Here is an 18714-nt window from a genome sequence, read left to right on the forward strand (position 1 = left end):
CAAGGATGTTGCCTGGATTGGGGAGCATGCCTATGAGAATAGGTTGAGTGAACTCGGCCTTTTCTCCTTGGAGCGACGGAGGATGAGAGGTAACCTGATAGAGGTGTACAAGATAATGAGAGGCATTGATCGTGTGGATAGTCAGAGGCTTTTTCCAGGGCTGAAATGGCTAGCTCGAGAGGGCATAGTTTTAAGGTGCTTGGAAGTAGCTACAGAGGAGATGTCAGGGGTAAGTGTTTTTTTTTACAAAGAGAGTGGTGAGTGCGTGGAATGGGCTGCCGGCTGCAGTGGTGGAGGTGAAAACGATAGTGTCTTTTAAGAGACTCCTGGATGGCTACATGGAGCTTAGAAAAATAGAGGGCTATGGGTAAGCCTAGGCAGTTCTAAGATAAGGATGTGTTCGGCACAGCTTTGTGGGCTGAAGGACTGTATTGTGCTGTAGGTTTTCTATGTTTCTATGATATAATCTGATGAACCCAGCAGTGGTCACCTGAAAGTGGACTGTTAATATCAGTTCTTTAGTAGAATATACATGTGTAACAGCCCTTCAATTTCTAAGATCAAAGACGCAAGAGATCCTGCAGGTGTTAGAAATCTTGAGCAATAGACAAAATGCTGGCAGAACTCAGCAAGTCCTCCAGTATTTTCTGTCTGTTGCTTCAGATCAAAGAAACTGCCTTTTCACACAAACTTTTACAATGAAAGTAACAAATCCATTGTGAAGAAAAGGAAACATCTGTTTGTTCTTTACACTTAAGTAAAGTCATGGCTTGGTAGTAGCTCGAAATTTCTGATAAAGAATTTTACTTTGGATTTGTGTACTTCATTGGATGTGGCCATCTCCTTGGTTCGGTACTAGCGTTCCTAATTGAGCTCTCCAAGGGCTGATGTAAAACTAGGCAATTTGGAGCTGACAACCGATACTCAACTCTCTCGTACTGAATCTTTACCGTACTGGTGTCTGGTCTTTGGGCATAAAGGAGTTAATGTTTGAAATATTTGAGATCATTGCCTTCTGGAGTTAACAGGATTTGTAAGCATAATTTATTTGCCGACAAGCATTGTTAACACAAGCAACACGTGCAAAGTCCTGATGAACGCTCTCGGCCCAAAATGTCAATTGATTATTCATTTCCATAGATACTGCCTGACCTGCTGAGTTCCTACAGCATCTGCAGAATCTCCTGTGTTTATTGTTAACAGAAGCTATTCATAATGTAGTTTCAAGGTTATTTTTTTCACTTGCAGAGGTGTTCTTCAGTCTTTGATTGAGAAACATTTCCCAGCACCTGACAGAAAGAAGTTGTACAGTTTGTTGGGTATAGAAATGAATGCGCCTAGCAATCAAGACTCTCCTAATGACAGTCCATCAAGGCAGAACAAAGGGAAAAAACGGAAAGGTATGATCTTCCCTCACACTGATATTGGTGAGTGTGTTGTTGGAGTACAATGTCCACAACTGTCCCTCACACTGATACTGGTGAGTGTGTGATGGAGTATGATATCCACGGCCGTCCCTCACACTGATATTGGATATTGCTTGTTTTAATGTGCTAGATCCATGAAGTCTGAGGCTGGAACAAGATCTTGTCGGTATTCCCCATTGTGTACACTGGGGAATCCTTTAGGATCCTGTGCCAGGTGGGACTTAGTGTAGAATCTTGTCAGCCAATTGATTCCGATGGGCATTGTTGAATCTTGAGCTTCTTTACAATTATACATGGTTTAATTAATCTTCATCATACCCAAGTGGTTTCAAGCTTATGATTTATTTTATTTTTAACTTTTATATTTAATTTCTAATTTATTTCATTATTTTTACACATGTGAGTGGGAAGTTTACTTGGCTTTCACTGAATGGGGATTGCTCAGCCTACCTGCATCATTCATGTTGATTGATCAAGGCATCACGGCAGCTCATTGTCTCTATCACTGACCTTTAGCGCTGCCTTGAACTACTTGGGCAAACGGATTGGTCTTTTGGATGTGGCTTGTTAAATTAGACGAGTGTGGGGCCTTGTCTATAAAACCCAGGTGACTTTCAAAGAATCAGTGCTGATTATTTAGCGAATTTATTTCCAACAGATGTTAAATATACAAGTTGTGTGATGTTTCTTGGTCCCCTGGTTTCATATCTACATGGGTAGGATAAACAGAGATTGTTTCATTATGTTTTACTGGGCCACTTTGAGTCTCTTATCAGAATGGAAGAATGGATAAAGCTGCAGCTGATCAAAGCACCGATGTATTGGTGGGGCTGCTGCTGGCCGAATCACTGGTGTATTGGTGGTGTTTGGTGATGAAGGCTGAGGCAGAGCATTAGCAGTAGGGTTAACGTATTGGGCTGGATGACAGGTTTGAGTTATGAAAGCTTTGTAAGAAATTCTCCAAGGTAATTTTGAAAATAAACTGTGGCATTTGATTAGATAATCTGCGCTGGAAATAAAAGTGTATTGAAATACTGGTAAATGTTTGAGATAATACACCTAGGATTACATCCACTATTTTCAGTTTACTGCATTGTTGGTAATTTAGAGATGGCGCAGTAGCAGACCCTTTGTCCGGCTTAATCCACACACATTGACACTAATCCTATGTTAATACTACCTCTTTTATTCCCGCTGCATTCTCATCAACTAGTCCTAGGTTCGACTATTCATCTGCACAATTAGCCTGTCAATCTCCTCACTGTTGTTGTGGGAGGAAACCCACACAAGCATGGGGAATTTGCAAAGTCCACTCGGCCCCTGAGGTTGGGATTGAACCTGGTGCTGACCTGCATTGCCTCTACTGGCTGCACCATTCCCAAACACAGCTTCCAAATCTGAAACGCTTGTATATCCAAAATCAGCTTCCCAAACCTCTTCCATATCCAAAACCAAATGGAATTGCCCTTCACAATGCAGTAAATTGAGAAAGTTGATTAATCTGAGGTGTATTAAGGAATGCGTCAGTGCTTCTCTGGCCCGTGCCATTTACTCAACATGTCCTACCAACACTTAATTTGTCCTGAGTACATCAGCTAACACTTGTCTGGATTAAATTCCCTCTGCCTCTATCCTGTCCAACTTTTCCAGTTGGCCTAAGGGGATGTTTCCTTTGGTAGGGGAGTTCAGGACCTAAGGGCACACTCAAAATAGAGGAGCAGAGATGAGGAGGAATTTCTTTCGGCAGAGGGTGATGAATCTGAAATTCATTGCCACAGGTGGCTTTGGAGGCCACGTCACTGGGTGCATTTAAGGTGGAGGCTAGTATGTTCTTGATTAGTCAGGGTATGAAAGGCTATGGGGAGAAGTCAGGAAAGTGGGGGTTGACAGGGCAATGAATCAGCCATGATGAAATGGGGAGCAGACTCAGTGGGCTGAATGGCCCAACTCTGCTCCTGTGTCTGACAGTGTCCTGTCCCCCTCTATCAATAAAAGCCATAGCACCAGTGCCACTACCTTCTGCCACTAAACCTATTTTGGATCCAGTTTGGCATCAGATACCTTGTTCCTTGATCTCTGTACCATCCTTCCATGGTGGGATGTTGTCAGAAATCTTACTGAAGTCTTGGGGTCCGAGTCCATAAGACACTCAAAGCTGCTGCGCAGGTTGACTCTGTGATTAAGAAGCCATACGGTGCATTGGCCTTCATCAATCATGAGACTGAGTTTAAGAGCCGGGAGGTAATGTTGCAGCTATATAGGACCCTGGTCAGACCCCACTTGGAGTACTGTGCTCAGTTCTGGTCGCCTCACTACAGGAAGGATGTGGAAACCAGAGAAAGGGTGCAGAGGAGATTTACAAGGATGTTGCCTGAATTGGGGAGCATGCCTTATGAGAATAGGTTGAGTGAACTCGACCTTTCTCCTTGGAGTGACGGAGGATGAGAGGTGACCTGATAGAGGTGTATAAGATGATGAGAGGCATTGATCGTGTGGATAGTCAGAGGCTTTTCCCCAGGGCTGAAATGGCTAGCAGGAGAGGGCACAGTTTTAAGGTGCTTGGAAGTAGGTACAGAGGAGATGTCGGATAAGTTTTTTACGTAGAGAGTGGTGAGTGCATGAAATGGGCTGACGACGGCAGTGGTGGTGGAGACTCCTGGATGGATACGTGGAGCTTAGAAAAACAGAGTTCAGAGTTCAAAGTTCAATTTCGTGTAAGGAGTTTGTACATCCTCGCCATAACTAAGTGAGTTTTCTCCATGTGCTCCAGTTCCTCCTACTGTCCAAAGATGTACCGGTTCGTAGGTTTATTGGTCATTGTGAATTGTCCCATGATTAGGCTCGGGTTAAATCGGGGGATTGCTGGGCGCTGCAATTCGAAGTGCTGGATGGGCCTGTTCAGTGCTCTATCTCAATATTTTAACAAATTCTACTGCCTCAATAGGAACTAAGTCGTAAAGCACTAACAACTTAAAACACAAAAATTATCTCAAATCAATAAGAATTTTTTAAAAAACATGACTATTTATATTGAAAAGTTCTCATGTCAATTTACATGGAGCTCAAAAGTAGAATGCCTTCTACCTCCTGGTATTTGTGCAAGTGAGACAGTGATTGTTCTCTGAGAACGTGATCATCTCTGGAATAAAGTGGCTTACTGTATCTGTCACTGTGCAGTTCCCACCCTGGTATATTGAATGTACTTCATTATCACATTGGAGAGAAAAGTTTTAAGATACAGAATTATAAACCCCATTGCAAGCAGCGTTTGAATATACTGTTCCTTATGAATCTTGGCTTTGTGCCCACGTCTGCAATCTTTCATTCCCAAATGTCTTTCCAGTACGTCAACATTCCTCTTTCAGATGCCTTTGAAGCGATACCTCCTCAGCCAAATGCAGTCAAAGCCAGGGTTGTGGCAGCCATTTTGTGTAAAGTACACAATATGGAGGGGGGGTTGGTGGAGGGGAATAGAGAGGAAAGCATGGTGGGTTCAATCATTAGAAAGAAACATGTAATTCTGAGGCCATTACTGTTACTCCATGGTGATCTAATGCCTTTCTGGTACCAGGGGCAAAGATTTTGACGGAAAACTGCAGCACATCCTGAAAGGGGAGGGTCAGCAGCCTGAAGCCTGGGTCCATTCTGCTGCCGACGGCCTATGTCCATGGCGCTGCCAATGATAGGTGGGAGAGGAAGGTGGCATCTTGCAGGCGGAGTTTTGAGAGCTGGGAAGTGATTAGAAAGCAAGACTTCCAACTCAGGATTATTCTCAGTGCCATGCATAGAAATTGGGGAATAGAGCACATCTATGTGTTGGTGGGCAGAAGTGAGGGCTTTCGATTTGAGGCAGAGGGACATTTCTAAGGCAGGTGAAACATACAATACTCGGAAGGGTTGTAACTCAGCAGGGCCAGTATCCTTGCAGGAGGGAGTGCTGTTGTTATTGGGAAAGGTTCAGCTAGTTTGGCAGGAGCAAGCTGCAGAACTAAGGAAAGAAAGACAAATCAGGTAAAGCAAGGAAGAAAACTGACAAGAGCAAATGTGCATCAAAAATTTGAGCAACTGGTCTGAAGCACAGGTGAATGCTTACAATGACAAAGACACTATAAACAAATGTGTCCACACCATTAGATTAGATTAATTCAAGGCACAAAAAGTATATAAAATCTCATTGCTGTTACACAAAAGTAACTCAGGATGACCAAAATGGAGCTAAATTAGTGCAGATACCTGGTCCAAATAATGGACTGCCTTCATACAATGCAATTGATGATTGTATCCTCCAAATCTTCATTTTCATTGTAACATTTAAGATGACTGTCAATGTCTTCAAATTCTGCATAGTCCCTAACTTGTTGAAGTAGTGAAGTCATTTCATTTTCACTCTCAGCTGTCTGTGGCATCTCTACAACTAAATACTTGAAACCACAGTGAGCAAAACCGTTCTAATTTGTCTTACTGCTTATTTCTCGCCAACTATCAATGACAAAAATCTCTGTTTTATGAACACACACACACACACACACACACACAGAGCTAATGCTATTTAAAAACTGTTCACTCTGAGCATTGTGTAGTATCTAACAGCCACACATGTGCTCACGACTGACTCTAGATAGAAACTGATCAGCAACAGTCTCCTGTCCCAATTAGCGGCATAGTGTCCAAAATAAATGAAGGGAATCACAGCTATTTTCTCAATTAATTTTTGTTCTTCAGGAATTGTCCCAAATAAGCGGCTGCCCCCAATTAACTAATGGCTCAATTTACCAGAATCCACTATATTTGACATTTGGGAAGGGGGGGTTGCTGCTGTAGAACTGTTATTTAAAGGGGTGATCAGTGATGAGGAACAATTTTGTCATGATAAATCACGTAGCGGCATAATTACTTTTTGGGTCAAACCAAAAATTGGCAAAGGGCAGGAGAGCTTGGCAGGGGACTACCATATGGGTACAACACAGGGCATGGTATAAATCATGTGGTTAGAGGTTCATGTGTTATAGGAGTCTAGAGAGATCAAACCTGCTGCAGTATGTTGAATTTATGGAAATATTTAAAACTGTTCTGCATCAGTACCTTGAGGAATCAACCAGGTAAAAAGCTATATAGGGTCTTGGGGTTAGTGCGGTGAGAAAGGGCTATTAGGTTACCCTAGGGTCGAGGGCCTTTTGTGAGAGAGTGGCAGTAATATGTTTAGAATTTTATTTAGAATCTCATCACCTACAAATTTGATATAAAATTGGATGTTAAATCTGAACTGAGGAATCTGTGAAGGTATGAGGGGGAAAGTTGAGAGTATATGATTAGGAGAATACATTGAAAGGGGTGACAGCGGCTGAGCCGTATTTTCTGTGCCTGAGCAGCTTCTGATGATACAACAGCTTGAGCATGAGAGGTGGGGAGTTTACATCAGAAAAGAGAAACCTCTTCACTGAGGATGGCGAGCCTTTGGAATTCTCAAACATGAAGGGTTGTGAAAGCCCCTTTTCATTCAAGATGGAAATCAATAAATCTGACTGTTGAGGGCCACAGAGGATCTGAGAATCGTGCTGAGTTAGAATATCAACCTCGGGCATGTATTTTAGAGTAGCTGTGTGGCTTACTACTCTGATTAAGCTGAGTCTATGCCTCCCTTAGCTCACCTTCAGTTGATCCCAGCAGCTATTAAACTGCAATCTTTATGTATTATTGTAACTCTCTTTAAAAGTCTATCACTTGGACCAAACTTCCAGTAAGATGTTTGCCTGGACAGTACTTAGCTTTCCTGCTTATCAAGGACCCAGGGGGTGCTGAAAGTTTTGACTAGAAACTATGCATTTGAAAAATGACAAGTTTGATTAACTTTCTTCTGTGAAAACTTTTAAATGTGACTTGTTATTTTTCAGCCAACGAGGACAAACGAGAAGCTAAAAAAGTTCGCAAGAGTAAAGGGCTTGCTGGGAGCAGCTCTTCAGGGAGTGAATCTGAAGTGTCTGAAAGTGAAGGCAGTGATGCAGAAAGTTTTCACTCTGTCAGCTCTGCCGACGATGACTTCAACCCTTTCAGGGATGAGTCTTCTGATGAGGAGGATGGTAAGTTGGTGACAGATGAACAGCATTCCTGTTCTAGACTAGTGTCTATAGAGCCCAGAATAAGAAAGGACAATTTATGCAGCCGGCAGTGAGTGGTGTAATGTAAGTGTGGTTAACTGTAATGTGATCTAGGTCATTACCTCTGAATATTGCCTTCTAGAGCTCTGCTGTGGAGACCAAGTCAATGTTCAAAGTAAATTTTATTATCAAAGTTGCAAGAAAAAAATTTGTGAACTCATTTTATTTACCTGGTTTCCTGCATTAATTATTGATAAAATGTGGTCTGATCTTCATATAACTCACAATCTGCCTAAACTAATAACACGCTCACAATTGTACTTTTCATGTCTTTATTGAACACATTGTTCATTCATTCACAGTCCAGGCTGGAAAAAGTATGTGAATCCTTGTGTTTAATAACTTGTAGAACCACCTTTAGCAACAATAACCTCCACCAAACTTTTCCTGTAGCTGCTGATCAGACTTGCACAACGGTGAGGAGAAATTTTAGACCGCTTCTCTATTCAAAACCATTTCAGTTCATCAATATTTCTGAGATACCTTGCATGAACAGTCCTCCTCGGGTCATGCCACAGCAACTCAATTGGGTTAGGGTCTGGACTCTGACTTAGCCATTCCAACACACATTTTCTTCTTTTTAAACCATTTTGTTGTGATTTATTCTTGTGTTTTGGATCATTGCCTTGTTGCATCATCCAACTTCTATTAAGCTTCTGGTGACAGACTGCCACCCTGGCATTCTCCTGTATAATGTCTCGATACAATTGATTGGAAGCTGTTCAGGCCCTGAGGCAGCAAAGCAGACCTCTTTCCACCATGCTTCACAGTTGGGATGAGGTTTTGGTGTTGATATGCAGTGCCTTTTTACTTCCAAATGTAGCAGTGTGCATTTCTGCCAGAAATTTCAACTCTCATCTCATCTGTCCACAGAACATTGTGCCAGAAGTGTTATGGACATCCAGGTGTCTTTTGCAAACCTGAGATGTGCAGCAATGTTTTTTTTTGGAGGGCAGTTGTCTCCTCCATGGTGTCCTTCAATGAACACCATTCTTGTTCAGTGTTTTTCTTCCAGTAGATGCATGAACAGAGACTTTAACAAGTTCTAGAGATTTCTGCAGGTCTTTTGCTGTTACCCTTGGGTTCTTTTTCACCTCACTCAACTTTGCACACTGTACTGTAGGTGTGATCTTTGCAGGATGCCCATTCCTAGGGAGAGTAGCAACAGTCCTGAATTTCCTCCATTTGTAAACAATTTCTCTTACTGTGGACTGATGAACACTGAGGTCTTTAGAAATGCTTTTGTAGCCTTTTCCAGCTTCGTGCATCGCTACAATTCTTCTAAGGTCGTCCGAAAGTTGTTTTGATTGAGGTATGATGCACATAATCAGATATTTCTTGAGAAGAGCAGGCTCTGTCAGTAACCTGACTTTGTGTGTCTCTTTTATAGGCAGGGCACCTCTACAACCCACACCTCCAATCTCATCTTATTGTTTGGAACACTTGACTCCAAATAGCTTTTGTAGAAGGCACTATCCCAGAGGTTCACATACATTTTTTGAATCTAGACTGTGATTGTTTGGATGCTGTACTCAGTATTGATGAGAAAGAAGTACAATTGTGTGTATGTGTTATTAGTTTAGGCAGATTGTGTTTGTCTCCTATTGTGACTAAGATGAAGATCAGACCACGTTTAGTGAGTAATTAATGCTGAAAACAGGTAATTGCAAAGGATTCACAAATTTTTTCTTGCAACTGTATGTCACCATATACAACCCTGAGATTCATACTCTTGTGGATATACTGAGATTACTGTGTTGGTCCTAGGACACATCCTGTGAGGTGCTGGTGCCCAGGAACTTGAAACTGCTCATCCTTTCCACCACTGAGCCCTCAGTGAGGACTGGTGTGTGTGCTACCAACTTCCTGTTTCCTGATTTCAATGAAAGATCAAACCAGAGTACAGAAGACAACAAACTCTGCAAATGCAAATAGAAATAAATAAGTAATAAATAACGAGAACATGAGATAATGAAATAAGGCCCTCAAAGGGAGATCATTGGTGGTGGGAACATCTCGGTGATGGGGCAAGTGAGTGTAGTTATCCCCTTTTATTCAGGAGCCTGATGGTTGAGGAGTAGTAACTATTCTTGAACCTGGTGGTGGTCATTGGGTATATTTAAGGCAGAGGTTGATAGATTCTTGATTAGTCGGGTATGAAGAGTTGCGGGAAGAAGGCAGGAGATGGGGCTGAGAAGGAAAATAAATCAGCCATGATAAAATGGCGGAGCACACTCGATGGGCCAAATAGCCTAATTCTGCCTGTGGTCTTTTGGTTTGCTCCAATTCTCCCAGCAGCCACTTACTGGCTATAGATATTCAATGTGTCAGCTAGCACATGCTTAAGATTTGAGGTCGGACATAGGGTGAAAAATTGACAATATCTGTGTCATGACGAAGAATGTGCAAACTCCATGCAGGCAGGTGGCGCTACACTGGAAGCATGTTGAGGTTGTAAAGCTCACCATCACATTGTACTGACATCCATTCTTTTCAGGCAGATATTAGGTTTGTTATCTCTTGTGGAATTGGCAGTAGTTGAATGTATGGTATAGAATTACTACAGATCACAAAGAACTAGTGCAAAATAAAAGGATTGTTCATGCACCCTTCAGAAGTTTGATGATGGAAGGCCAGAAGTGAATCCTGAATCATTGAATGGGTCTTGAAGCTCCTGTACCCCCTCCCTGGTGGTTGTTAAACACCAAGGGGCAATGTCCCAGATGGGGGTCTTAAATAATAGAGGCTGCCTTCCTGAGGCATTGTCACTTAAAGATGTCCTTGATGGTGGGGAGGGTTGTGCCTGTGCAGCTGGCTATATCTCCAATCCTGTACACTGGAGCCTCCACACCAGGCCATGATGCAACCAGTCAGAATGTTCTCCACTGTACTTCTGTAGAAATTTGCAAGTGTTTTTAGTGACATACCAAATCTCTGTGAACTCCTAACAAAGTAGAGCCACTGGCAAGCTTTCTTCATGATTGCATCAGTGTGCTGGTCTTCGGACACCTTCTCTGAGATGTTCGTCCCCAGGAAATTAAAACTGCTCAGCCTTTCCGCACCGAGCCCTCAGTGAGGACTGGTGTGTGTTCTACTAACTTCCTGTTTCCTGATTTCATTCTCTCAGCAAGATGTATGTTCCACATCAATAAACCGTACTCTGTGCTAAGTCCTGACCATTATTCAGTCTGACAGCACACAAAAATTCAGTGAACTAAATGGTGATCTCTGTCTTCAGTCTGTACAAACGTCATAAGTCAAAAGTATTAATTGGAAAGGCATGCGGAAGCAGGGGTATTCTGGAGAGTGGTGTGAATTCAATGGGGGATGACAATGATAGAGTTGAGTGGTCAGGAGATTTGGTACATTGATTCTAATGGATTCTAATGAAGAGCTGAGATTGGGGTATTTCAGCCATGGAACTATTGGGCATATTAACTGAAACCTTGTTGTGAGGGACTAGTTGTAACTGCTGAGGCAGCTGGAGAAGATTCTGTTATAGCTTTCTTTGGGCTTGAGGCTCAGGAATTTCTTCAGACAGAGTGGTGAATCTGTGGAATTCATTGCCACAGACAGCAGTTGAGGCCAATTCATTGGGTATATTTAAAGCAGAGGTTAATGGCGTTGAGAGCCATGATGGGACGTCAGAGCAGACTTGATGGGCTGAATAATTTGAAAATGGCAGAAATGAAGGAGCGTTTGTGTAATAATTTGGTGGTAGGGGGATGCCTTGGGCTTGTGCAGAGAAACGTGAGATTTCTGCTCCCAAACCAGATGTTGTCACACCCCATCCCCCACCCACAACAGTATTTATGACCATTCTCCTTTTGGATTGGAACAGATCCTTGGTTAGTGAGGAAGGAGAGGAAGAAGGACAAAGAGAAGAAGAAGAAGAAGAAGAGTATTGATCCTGATTCTATCCAGAGTGCCTTACTAGCATCTGGTCTTGGATCGAAAAAGCCCAGTTTCTCTTCAATCAGCTGCACAACCAATAATGCACTTCCTTCAGGTAAAGGGGTTGTAGCATCATGTGAATGAAATTGCATTAACGTATGTTCTTTTATATTGCTCTGTAATCAGACAAGGATTAGAGTCTATTTTGAAAAATAAATAAACTCCTGTTACTTAACTTGTTCCATTTTTCCTCTGATTAAAACTCAAGGTAACAGTAGCCATAGTATTGTAGCCAGCCAGGATGCAGTGGAAAGAGCCCAGCAAATGAAACGAGAATTACTGGAGAAGCTGGACAGACTAGCTGAAGACCTACCTCCAAATACGCTGGATGAGCTCATAGACGAGCTGGGTGGCCCAGATAATGTAGCGGAGGTCAGTTCCAAGAAAGTGTCGGTGTAAAATGCGCATATCCATAACTATGACCTGCTTCTGTCATGGCGATCACTCCTGTGATACCGAGCAAAACCTGAGTCACAAGATAATCTCCATAACATTGAAGGTTTGATGAAAAACCAGCAGTAATTTTAAAACAATGGTGGGATTACAGTGGAGGAAAAAATAGGTCTCAAATATGGAGGTGAGAGATTAATGCAAAAGAGTGGCTCAAATTTTGGGAGCAGAACTTTGGAAAAGCTGAAGTTTATATGTGTCTGAGTGTGATGTAAAAACCAGAGTCATAAAAAAGTATAACAGAAACAGACCCTTCAGTCTATCTAGTCCGTGCCGAACCATTTAAACTGCCTACTTCCACCGGGAGTATCGCCCTCCATACCCCTACCATCCATGTACCTAGGAAACCTCATCTTAAGTGTTGAAATCAAGATTATAGGAAGAATTCAGGGTCATTTATTATCAAAAAGTATGTATGCAGTATACAACCCTAAGATCTGTCTTCCCCACAGACAGCCTCAAAACAAAATCCATGGAACCTGTTCAAAGAATAAACATCGAACAACCACCACTATGCACTAAAAAAATATAAACCGCACAAACAAAAAAAGAGTGAAAAACGCAGGATATAAAACACAAAATCAAAAGGAGTCCAGGCATATTCAGTTCAGCTCAGTGTTCGTTATCTGCAGGCCTCCCCGATTCAAAATCACCTAAAAATAGCAACCAAAAAAAATGACACGGTTGACAAGGGGGAGGGCTGAGACAATTCACTGGGATCGTGTTTCAGTTATAGGGAGAAATTGGATAGGCTGTGTTTGTTTTCATTCTGCTGCAGAAAGCTGAGTTGGTGGAGGGGCCTGGCTGAGATGATCTAATTTAATATTAGATGTTGAAGAACTTCTCCCTCTGAGCCTGTAACCGGGAGACAAATATTTACAGTAAGGTGGGGGCAGAGAGAGGAAGGATTTTTTTCACTCAGCTTGCTTGTGGGAGATGGAGACAGGCAGTCCCCAAACCTGAAATACCATAACATAGCAGGCTCTAGGACAAGTGCTGGAAAGTGGAATTAATAGATCATGGTACTTGATGGTCAGCACAGAGATGGTGGGCTGAACAGCCTGTTTCCATGTTGTTGTCATCATTATGTGGCGTGTCATATGACGTAGGCAATCATAGACCATGATTGTTCTTGGCAAATTTTCTACCATAGTGGTTTGCCGTTGCCTTCTTGTGGGCAGCGTCTTTACAAGATGGGTGACCCCAGCCATTATCAATATCTTGGAGATTGTCTGCCTGACATCATTGGTCACGTACCCAGGAAGTGTGATATGCACCGGCTGCTCATACGACCATCCACCACCTGCTCCATGGCTTCACATGACCCTGACTGGGGGGCTGAGCAGGTGCTACACCTTGCCCATAAGTGAGCTGCAGGCTAGCGGAGGGAAGGAGCGCTCCGCACAACAGTAGGGACATCCGATGGGGAAAACCAGATGCTGGTGTGGAAGGCATCAATATTTGGCAACTTTGGAGAGAAAGAGAAGGTTGGTGATGGGATGATAGCAGTTATGGTTGGCTTGTCTGTGGGAGAAGGTTGACTGAAGATTTGAAGGGAAACTTACGGTACTAGAGAAGAAGGAAGTTAAAATAGAACTTGTTGCCACCCCTAAAGTGTATGTCCCAAACCTTTGTGTAAATGTATCATTTCAGCTGCAGAGAAACAGCAGGATGTCTCAGTAAAAATGATATCTTATGTTCTTATAACAAAATATGTGAAAAATTAGGCATATCAGTAATATGTTCTTCCACTTGCCAATATGCTCGACGCTGAACGGAACAGCTTTCTACATTAAATAGTTCTTCCTTCCATAGATGCTGCCTGGCCCAGCATTTTCTATTCCACACTGCGGAATAGGCCCTTCTGGCCTTTCAAACCGTACCACGAGCAACCCCTGATTTAACCCTAGCTTGGTCACAGGACAATTTACAGTGACCAATAGCACCCGGAGAAAACCCATGTATTACACGGGGAGGTATACATATTCCTTGCATACAGTGCCAGAATTGACCTCTGAGCTCTGACACCCCAAGCTGTAAGAGCATCGCGCTAACGGCTATACCACCGTGGCGTCTGAGTATGTCATTTGCATTAACAACCAGCATCTGCTAGGGGTAGCCAACAAGTGTAGCCCCACTTTCCAGTACCAACATAGCATGCCCACAATGTTCAGCAGGACAACATGAACAACAAGGATGGATATTGGTTTTTCGTATTGACAGCAGTGTCTGGCAGCAGAATCAATGATGTGAGTGTGGAGGCGATTGGGTGGGAAGGAAGAATGCTCCTCCCATTGAAGGGAGGGGGTGCTTTTTCAGTCAGTTTATTTGGAGAGTCAGCATGTCCCCTGCACTGAGTGGGCTTTGTTAGTAGGTTAATTGGTCATTGTAAATTGCCCCGTGATTGGGCTAGGGTTCAATCGGGTGTTGCTGGTCGGTGCAGTTCGAAGGGCTGGAAGAACCTATTCTTTACTGTATCTCATGTTCGTATGTTAACAACAGTGTCTGGTTTCTGTGAATCAATTAGGTGAGTGGGGAGGGGAAGGTGGGAGGAATGCTCTTCTCGTTGAGAGGAGGGGTGGGGGTGCTTTTTTATCTAGATGGCTCTAAGTTTATTTTGAGAAGTCTCACCCATCTCTCTGAACTACTGAGTGGGCTGTGCATCTTCTGCCTCCTCATCTTTATTATTGATTCCACCACCCCAAAATTAAGTAGCTCCAAATCTACTGAATTGTCTTTATTAATTACCAGAACTGTACTGATTTCCGAAAGTAAGCTTGTAAGTTGGCAAAATGCCACACTTACTTGAGGTAAGGCAGTATTCTGCGTATGAATTTGGTTTGTAGGTTTGGACTCAAATTCAGGATTATGGTGTGTTCAGGTTCTGGTTGCTCCTCTTTTTGTTGCTACTTTTGGGCGATTTCTGAATCGGGGCAACCTGCAGATAATAAACACTGAACTGAAATATGCCTTGTGATTTTGTGTTTTATATTCTGTGTTTTAACTCGTTTGTCTTGCGGTCTACATGATTTTTTTTGTGTGTGGGGTTTGATGTTTATCTTTGAACCTGGATTTCTTTGTTTCATGACTGTTGGGAGGACTAATTTTGGAGTTGTATGCTGCAAACACAGCTTTGATAATAAATGTACTATGAATCTTTAGTTATACAGAGGACTGGGTAACCCATAATGCATCTTTAGTTATTGTTATTCCTTGCTTGATCTGTTGAAATGTTCTGTTGTTGGACTTGCTCAGTTGAGATTTTGTTTTCCAGATGACAGGCCGGAAAGGCAGGGTTGTGAGCAACGATGATGGCAGTATATCTTACGAATCCAGATCTGAACTTGATGTTCCTGTAGAAATCCTCAACATCACAGAGAAGCAGCGGTTTATGGATGGAGAGAAGGTGAAAGCAATTCACTTCAGCTGTTTGCTTTGGGACAGCAAGCCCTGATTTCTGGTTTTTAATTTATGATTTTCCTTTTCTCTGGCCATTAGAATATTGCAATAATTTCAGAAGCAGCCAGTTCTGGGATTTCATTGCAAGCAGATCGCAGAGTTAAGAACCAGCGACGGCGTGTGCACATGACGTTGGAGCTGCCCTGGAGTGCAGACCGTGCGATTCAGCAGTTTGGTGAGGACCTGCCAGCTTCCACTTATTCCCTGGTGTCTCTTCATGGAAGATCTGTGAATGTGTGTTAGATTGATGGTGGTTAGCGTCTGACAGTGCTAATTGAATGCCTTTCCATAGCCTCCTCTACTACCATCTAATACATTTGTACTAAGGAGGTGCCAATATCAGGGAAGTTGAAGTCACCCAAGACGGCCTATTATTTTTGCACCTTTCCAAAATCTGACTCTCAATCTGTTCTTTAGTGTCTCTGTTGCTATAATTTACTTTGAACATTATGATAATCCCTAATTACAGTTTCCTTTAAATCACCTAGCGAAACATTCAAAGTAAATTTTATTATCAAAGTACATATATGTCACCATATACAGCCCTGGGATTCATTTTCTTGTGGGCATACTCAACAAATCTACCGAATTATATCCAAACAGAATCAACAGAAGATCACCGAACTAGGATGTTCAACCAGTAGGCAGAAGATGACAAACTCTTCAAATACAGAAGGAAGAAATCAGTAAGCAATAAATATCGAGAACATGAGATGAAGAGTCCTTGAACGGGAGTCCTTCGGTTGTGGGAACATTTCAATGATGGGGCAAGTGAAGTTATCCCTTTGGTTTGAGAGCCTGGTGGTTGAAGGGTAATAACGGATCGTGAACCTGGTGGTGTGAGTCCTGAGGTTCCTATACCACCTTCCTGATGGCAACAGTGCGAAAAGAGCACATGAAATTATTGACCTATATTGGCTACACTGTACATTTTCCGTGTTGTTTCTGTGTAGCTGAAGTCAAGTGTCAAGTCAAAGTTTATTGTCATTTAACTATATGCATGTATATAATGTATATAGCCAGATAATGTATATAGAAACAAGACAACGTTTCTCCAAACCACGGTGTAAAGCATTTAACACCCAATAGCTTATGAAAGTAAGGATAAAATCTACAGATGAATCACACATAAATGACAAACTAAAGTGCATTAAGCTATATAAGACTTTGGTCAGACCCCATGTGGAATACTGTGTTCATTTCTGGTCACCTCACTACAGGAAGGATGTGGAAACTATAGAAAGGGTGCAGAGGAGATTTACAAGTATGTTGCCTGGATTGGGGAGCATGCCTTATGAGAATAGGTTGAGTGAACTCGGCCTTTTCTCATTGGAGCGACGGAGGATGAGAGGTGACCTGATAGGTGTATAGGATGATGAGGGGCATTGATCGTGTGGATAGCCAGAGGCTTTTTCCCCAGGGCTGAAATGACTGACACGAGAGGGCATAGTTTTAAGGTGCTTGGAAATCGGTACAGAGGGGATGTCAGGGGTAAGATTTTCACACGGTGGGTGTGTGGAGTACTCTGCTGGTGACTATGGTAGAGACGGATACAGCAGGGTCTTTTCAGAGACTGTTAGATAGGTACATGGAGTTTAGGAAAGTAGAGGCCTATGCAGTAGAGTAATTCTAGGCAGTTTCTAGAGTAGGTTACATGGTCAGCACAACATTGTGGGCCGAAAGGCCTGTAATATGCTGTAGATTTCTTTGTTCTATGTTTTAATATTAAATATTATAAGGTACCAAACAGATTAGCCAGTGACACTTCGAATATTATGTGGCCGGGAGTTCAGAAGCCTAATGGCCTGGGGGAAGAAACTTTCTCAACCCTGTTTTTGTGCATCAGTCTCCAGCCTGATGATAGAAAGCCAAAGAGGAGGCTGAATGGGTGGGATCTTTAATAATACTAAGGGCCTTGCGTATGCAGCACTCCTGGTAAATGTCCCCAGTGGATGGTAGGGTGATCCCTATGATCCTCTCAGCTGTTCTCAGTCCTTTGTAGGGACTTCTGGTCGATGCTCGACTGCTCCCGTACCAGATGGAGGTGCAACTTTTCAGGACGCTCTCAGTGGTGCTCCTGTAAAACACAGTTAAGATGGGGCTGAGAGCTTTGCTTGCCTCAATATTCTTAGGAAGTGGAGGCACTGCTGTGCCTTCTTGTTCAGGGAGGTGATATCAAGGGACCGGATGAGGTCATCCATGATGTGAACTCCCAGAAACTTGGTGCACTTAACTCTCTATGGAGGATCCATGTATTGGCAGAGGGGGCTGGTTTGTCCACAGTGATTTTCTTTGTCTTCTCCACATTCAGGCTCAGATTGTTCTTCTCACACCAATCCACAGCCACTCCACTTCCTCTCTATGCTCCGTCTCATCAGCATTCTTGTTACGTCATCTGCAAACTGGATGACACGGTTTGAGCCGGATCCTGCGACACAGTCATGCATCAGCAGGCTGAGCATACAGTCTTGGGGAGCATCGGTGCTCAGCGTAGTGAGACAAGAGATGTTGCTGTCCCCACGGACTGACCGTGGCCTTATTGTTAAGAAGTCCGGTATCCAATTGCAGAGGGAGGATGTGGAGACCCAGCGAGGAGAGTTTTACCACCAGTTTCTGGGGTAACGCTGAACTGAAGTCTATAAACAGCAGTCTGGCATATGAACCCTGTTTTCCATGTGGGACAGGACTTGGTGGAGGGCAAAGGCTTCTGCATCATCAGTGGATTGATTTGAGTGATAAGCGAACTGGAAAGGGTCTAGTGCAACTGGGTAAAAGGCCTTAATGTGCTCCATGACCAGCCACTTAAAGCATTTCATAATGGTTGATGTTAATGTGACAGGTTACTGTCGCCTTCTTCGGCACTGGTATCATGGTTACCACCTTGAAAACCAAGGGGACAATGGATTGCTCCAGAGAGGTGTTGAATACATCTGTAAGCACTTCTATCAGCTGGGCTGCACGGCCTTTCAAAACCAGACCTGGTATATTATTGGGCCCCGCAGCTTAGCTCTGTGAACAATAGATCTTGTTGGGTGCCATGATTATGTGTTCTTTGTCATGACCTGTCAGTGGTGTGTCCTGGGGCACTTTGGATTGGCCTGTTTAGACAGCAAAGGTTGGGCACAGCTTGTTCTCCCTTTTAGGAATGGAGGGGTTTAGGGCACATTGGGGTATGGGTCGTGTTTCCTACTCCAGCTTGGGGGAAGAGAGATAGACCACAAGGCATAGGAGCAGTATTAGGCCATTTTGCCTATTGAGTCTGCTCTGCC

At 43.0% G+C, this 18714-nt stretch overlaps 1 protein-coding gene across 1 annotated transcript in view; it reads left to right on the top strand.

Moving 5' to 3' along the window:
- The window catches only part of sbno1 (strawberry notch homolog 1 (Drosophila)), a 145292-nt gene that overhangs the window by 97711 nt on the left and 28867 nt on the right, over positions 1-18714 (top strand). Inside the window, exons 15-20 of the mRNA XM_072240752.1 lie at positions 1249-1400; positions 7319-7504; positions 11424-11591; positions 11745-11908; positions 15261-15392; positions 15485-15620. Coding sequence (XP_072096853.1) covers positions 1249-1400; positions 7319-7504; positions 11424-11591; positions 11745-11908; positions 15261-15392; positions 15485-15620 — 938 coding nt within the window. The remainder of the gene's footprint in view (positions 1-1248; positions 1401-7318; positions 7505-11423; positions 11592-11744; positions 11909-15260; positions 15393-15484; positions 15621-18714) is intronic.

This window comes from Mobula birostris, chromosome 22, assembly GCF_030028105.1.
Source record: "Mobula birostris isolate sMobBir1 chromosome 22, sMobBir1.hap1, whole genome shotgun sequence".
NCBI classification, from domain to species: domain Eukaryota; kingdom Metazoa; phylum Chordata; class Chondrichthyes; order Myliobatiformes; family Myliobatidae; genus Mobula; species Mobula birostris.